At 42.9% G+C, this 6,133-nt stretch overlaps 1 protein-coding gene across 1 annotated transcript; it reads right to left on the bottom strand.

Moving 5' to 3' along the window:
- Window positions 1-428: 428 nt before the first annotated feature.
- Window positions 429-4,857, bottom strand: YAE1 (YAE1 maturation factor of ABCE1). The gene is made up of 3 exons (XM_084794344.1): window positions 4,675-4,857; window positions 3,061-3,182; window positions 429-1,319 (listed from the first exon to the last, which is right to left on the bottom strand). The coding sequence occupies exons 1-3, from the start codon at window positions 4,798-4,800 to the stop codon at window positions 887-889; spliced, it is 681 nt and encodes a 226-aa protein (XP_084650470.1). The 5' UTR covers window positions 4,801-4,857; the 3' UTR covers window positions 429-886.
- Between the last annotated feature and the right edge of the window lie 1,276 nt (window positions 4,858-6,133).

Below are 6,133 nucleotides of genomic sequence, written 5' to 3'. Positions count from 1 at the left end.
CTACCAGTCACTAAAAAACAGCACCTTTCAGCATATCTAAATATTGGTCAGAGCAACTGAAGCTGTCAGTAAGGGACAATTTTTGGGGGCCTCTCAAGCCAGGCGTTTCATATTAACTTCAGGTGGGGAAAAGTGACGACAAATCCTTTCCTGACCCTGGGTCATGGGAACAGAATCTGAAAGTGATTCTGTCTATGCAAGAGTACACAATTCACATCAAAGCAAAAATGGCTTTCGTTTGTTTTTTCTCATTCTAATGTAAGTGACAAGCACACCTGCAACTCCAAGGTTTGTTATATTTTCAAAAAATGGGGCCAACTCCCCACTACCAAGAAAACTAAGTACTTTTCCATATAGTTTAACACAAAATGTCCCCCCCCCCATATTTTTCATGGAATTAAACATCTTTAACCAATATGTAAACATGCTGAGTTTTAGTACTTTGCATTTTATTATTTATTCAATGATATAACTATCCTGTCAGTTTTTACAGTCTTTTGACTTTAATGAGTAGCTATCTAAACATCTACTTATCTATGCTAGCCTTTAGGCTATTTCTGGCAACTTTGGTTTGCTTGATGGTGAAGAGGCCCGAGCTACCTGACACTGACAGAAGTAGGAAGCCGCAATGAAATATTTTCCCTTGTTCTAAAATGTTCAGGTTTGCTAATCTAAAAATGACTGGTTTTGATTAGAAATTTGAAAATGACAATGAGGATTTCTGGGCATACCTAAGACTAATAAATTTACCCACAGCAACCATTTTCTAGTGTTATGCTGAGGACCCTTGGTACGTCCACAGAGGGTAACTACTGCAGGTGCAGTGCTCAGGCAGTGGCCACCTTGTCTGGAAACACTGGGCTCTGAGGAACATTCTGAGGTGAGTTCATAGTTGCCTCAGGTGCTGCAATACATCTACTGACATTCCCAGCTGTTTCACTACACTGGACGTCTGTTCCAGAATCCAAGGGAGGCCTGGTTTCTCCAAGGGTGCATGCTCACGTGTCCTGCAACACTCTGGATGTGCACAATCTATCCCGCTAAGACTCTTGTCAGAGTTCGTGTTAAACTCAGCACCGTGTCCACAAAGTCTTCCATCTTTTGAGTCATCCGTCTTTTCCTCAGCTGGAACTACCTGGCAGAGGTCCATATCCTCAATGGAGTCCAACAAATCCGCAACGTGGGGCTGGGGAGCGACTGACTTCACACACTCTTGGAGCACACACCCTTCACACTGGCCAACTGCATCCAGAAGATTATTTATCTTACTGATCAAAGTCGAACTGTTACCATGAAGATGACACCAGGAGAGCAAAGCACTAAATGAAAATATAAACAAGAGGTAAATAGGATAAAAATTAAATATTCACAAGCATGTTTTTCTTCTAGACAACTCCACGCATAAATACATCAGCAGTAACAATGCACGTCAGAATCAGGAAAGTAACTATGCAACACCACGTGGTACACACAGTGTATCGCAACACAAGTTGAAACACAAGTGCAGTACCCATTTCTTATTTTATTTTTTCCCTGACCATGTTCCTTCTGTGATATAAGATATAATTTACAGAAAGACCAAAACAACCAACCAAACAAAAGAACCCCAAAACAAACAAACTTCCTTCTTTTCTTTCCTCTTAAAATAGAAAACCTAGACTTATGAAACAAGACATTATCAGGAGTACTTAAAAACTTCATCTTGGGCTGCTCATTGTTTCCAAACTGTTGTCCATGCAATCTCAAGTCAATGTTTTGCTTTGTTTTTTTCTCGGAAGCACTCAATATTTAACTTAAGGCATTAGGCATGTGGGGCAAGGACCCCGAAACTATCGCACCAGCTCAGTTTCTCCTTTAAGGAAATCAAACTGCTTTTAACCTGTCATTCTAAATCTGCGTCTCAAATAGGAACCACCAACAGAGCTTTAATTTTCTTGGACCTTGTTGAGAATGCTACTCTAATTATTTTTGTTACTCTTCATGTAGCTCACCCTTCCTCCTTTCCTACTCGATTGTTGATACTATATAACAAAATAATGCTTCCTTCTTTTTTTTTATTGGTGGGGACTGAACCGAGGGCTATGTGCATGCTGAGCACCTCTCTACCCCTGAGCTACAACCCTCCCCGAAAATCCTGTGGAAGTGAAATCGACTGATGCGAAGGACTCAGCGGCAGGCTTTCTAAGGTGATAAACAGGAAGAGAAAATGAACACTCGGCCACTTTCCTATACATGTAAATTATACATGCTGGTTAGCTTTCTTAAGGTCCCAGCATAATTTAAAACAAACAAAAAACTCCTTTCTATTTTTAAAATGGGATTCTTTGCAGCAGTTTGTTTCTCTGTCAAGGACAGTTTAAAAAGTATCCCTCTTGAAGGAGCCTGCCTACTTTTAGTCACCACGAGCCAGCCACATGACTACTTGGCTCTACTCTGGGCCACCATTGCTGTGGCATCCTGACAGGTGATATTCACAGTTCAGGACTCAAGCAAACAGACCCTTTTTTTATTACTAGTTACAGCTTTACCCACAGACTTGTAGCTCACAGGCCTGCCGTACAGTGTGAGTAAAAAGAGCTTTATTTAGAAGTTGAAAATCTTAATAGTGATTAGTGCTAGTACAAATGGCAAAACCAAAACCAAAAACGCCTTCCTATCATTTCTTTGCAAAAAAAAAAAAAGAAAAGAAAAGGATCAGGCACACATATTAAAGTGGATGAGCTGAAACAATTCTTAAAAAACTTTCTCAAAGTAGTATTCTATACTCTCAAGACTCATGTATTCAACACTAGGAAAAACACTTTAAAATGCTTTGATTTTATCTATTACCTCCATTAAAAACTCTCATTAGAATTGTGGCTAAAATGATTTATCACTTACATTTTAAAAATTATCTCAGTGAGCTGGGCATGGTGGCGCATGCCTGCAATCCAAGCACTCAGGGAGGCAGAGGCAGAGGCAGGCAGATCTCTGTGAGTTCAAGGTCAGCCTACTCAGTCCAGGACAGCCAAAGCTACACAAAAAACTGTCTTGAAAAACAACAACAACAACATAAATTACCTCAGTGTCCCCCTGAGTAGCCCATAGTTTAAAATGACTTCTGCACCCTGTTTATAGCCTTGATTGAAGCCCTTCTGAAGAGCAACTGCTTTGCCAGCATCGATTCCATCTCTGTAACCTTCCTAGAAATAAGAAATTAATTGTAATTGATACCAAGTAAATCTCAAGAAAAGCACAGAACCAATTTTGAAAATAGACTTAGAAGGTTTTTACTGTGTTAACTAAATACGACATGGCAGAGGACACTTTTCTAAAACCGTATTATTGGTTTGTCTTTCCTTATCACATGTATTATTTATTTTTTAAAATCTTGTTTCCAGGCTGGCCAGGAACTCAATTCTATCGCCTCACTCCCCTACGAGATGACATGATGTGCCTAGATGCCACATCCTTAACTCGCTTTGGAAATCTAGGGTTACCGTGTAAGCATTAAACATCAGTTGTAATTTTTTTTTTTTTTTTTTTTTTTTTTTTTTTTACAAACTGTGTTAGCAAGGTCTTCATCGAAATGAAGACTACATATCTGTATTCTGATAACTGACTACAACAGGGTAGTTAAAGAGGCTGGCAAGGCCGGGAAGAGGAAACTATTTTAGGAACAGCAGAGAGGAAGTATGATTTTAGAAATCTAATCTGAACTGTGTTGTCAAGATTTGTCCTCTTACTATTGGTCTAGCTGAGGAGTCCTAAGGCATTTTTATAATGACATGATGGCTGCTGGGCTCAACAAATACTACCTTACTGCAGCATTAAATTAGGGGAGATCACAACTGCAGCTCTAAGTGGGCAATCAATGGCTAATAAATATACTACTGGGTGGGCACAGCTCTTGCCTTTCATTTTTTTAAATATTGAAGTAGCACGTATTTACTCCGGGGGTGGGGGGCATACATTTACTTGCAGGCCGTAACTGAATTGTGAGGGTCATAAAGTAACTTCCAGGAACCCATTCTGTCCTTCCACGATGTGGGTTCCAGGGATCGAACGCAGGCCGTTTTACTCTGGAACCCACCTCTATGTGGAGACAGAGTTTCTCTGTGTATCCTTGGCTCTCCTGGACTTGACTTGTAGACCACACTAGCCTCGAACTCACAGATCCAGCTGCCTCAGCCTCTCCTGAGTGCTGGGACTAAAGGCGTGAGCCACCACGCCCGGCTTTGTCAACCCTCTTAAATTCACCTTTTCCAAGCTTTTGTAACACCACGCCTAAGTTTGGACTCTCCACCCACGGAACATCTGTGAATAGCCATTTTTTTTCTTTTGAATACCCGTTCTTGCCCAGCCATTATAGTCTAAGTTCGTTTCCCCCCGCCCCTCTCCCCCCTCCCCGTCCCCTGCCAGCTCTTTCCCTCCCCAAACTGTAAACTCCAAAGGGACTGGAATAAAATCCACTTTAGTCTGTCAGCCCCTCCTGCTCCAAACCCAGCCGGGGCTCTCAAGGAACGCGCCTGCTTAAAGGTTATCAAGTAAACAGCCAGGGAATCCCGAGGCTGGGGCGGGCTTGGGGCGCGGTGGGAGGGCCGTGCCCCCCAGTCCAGGCTCCCGCCCGCCCCCCACCCGGCCCCCACGAACCCCCCAGTCCCCGCGTGGGAGTCCCGCTCCCCGCCCATTTACTTGGACTCGTCTCCGCATGTGCCCCTGCCATTCCCGCTGCACTAACAGAGACTCGTCCGCTTCCTCGTCAAACACGTCCTGGTCTCCAGGGCTCGGGATCTCGGGAACCGCTCGAACCCAAGACATCGCCGGGGAAACCACGAGCCCCGGGCCAGGAAGCGCCAGCAAGTACTTCCGGCTCGGGGGCGGGGCGAAAGGGCTAAGCGTGGGACCGAGAAGGGTTTGCCGCTCGCCCTGCCTCCCGGCGTTTTAGGGGCTGGGTGTTGCTGTCTCCTCCTAGGCGTCCCGGTCCGGCGTCGGGGCGGGGTGGGTGCTGGGAGCTAAGGGCTGAGATTTAGTTTCTGCGAGTGCTGAAGGCACCTTGACTTAATTTAGAGTCAGAGAGCTGATTCTAGGGTCAATTTGAGATTAAGTAATATTTGTGAAACCAGCATCCATTGGCAGTTTCCCCTCCCAGCCTTCAGCTCCCGCTCTGTGAGTGTTCAGCAATGTGGCTCAAGCATTAGCAACTTCTGGCCAGGAATACGTGTTGTAGAACTGGACACCAGTAGCGATCCTGTGTTCTTTGTGTGAGAAAAATGAGTCATGTGATAACTGAGTTTTTCTGAAAAGTTTTCTGGAATGCCTTAGTCATCACTTTATGTCTTTGAGGGAGAGCGCGCTATAGGGACAAAAGTTCTAACTCTGAGTTCTCAGGTCCTGTGGACTTCCTATTAGTGTAGAAAAGGCAGTTGGTCAACAATAAAATATAAGAAAACTATAGTTTGAAGACTAAATGATACAACCAAAAAAAAAAAAAAAAAAGACTAAATGATACAAAAACCATTACTGTGAGGGAAGAGGATACAGATTTCTATTTTAGTTTATTTTTTATTTTTTGTCCTGGGTTGACAGGCTTGAATCCCAAGCCTTACAAGTATGGAACTTGTGTTCTGTTAATCAGATAATTTCCTGCAGTCCCAAAGTTATTACTTTACATTTTCAGAGAGAATTTTGTATCCCATAAATAAATGTATAAATCCAAATATAAGAAGTGTTAATATATCATATATGTATGTATACTTAAATACACACACACACACACACACACACACACACACACACACACACACAAATGGTAATAGGGGAAGCAATAGAGATAGTGATTGAAATAAGTAAATTAGAAAACCCAAAACTTTCTCCGGTGAGTTGGTGCAGTAGGTAAAGGCACATGCTATCAAGCGTTAGGAACTATGTTCAGTCACCATGACCCATGTGATTAAAGAAGAAAACAAACTCCTGCATGTACTGTGCTACACACACACACACACACACACACACACACACACACAGCATATGTAAATAAAGGCAATAATGAAGAAACCTCAACACTTGTGCAGTGAACCCTAAAGACCAGCAGCTGGAAATGGCTCAGCAGTGAGGAATGCTTGCTTCTCTTCTGGAGGACGCTACTTTGGTT

The sequence above is a fragment of the Acomys minous genome (genome assembly GCF_964271855.1).
Source record: "Acomys minous genome assembly, chromosome: 9".
Lineage (NCBI taxonomy): Eukaryota > Metazoa > Chordata > Mammalia > Rodentia > Muridae > Acomys > Acomys minous.
This window is presented reverse-complemented; position numbering and strand designations above follow the sequence as displayed.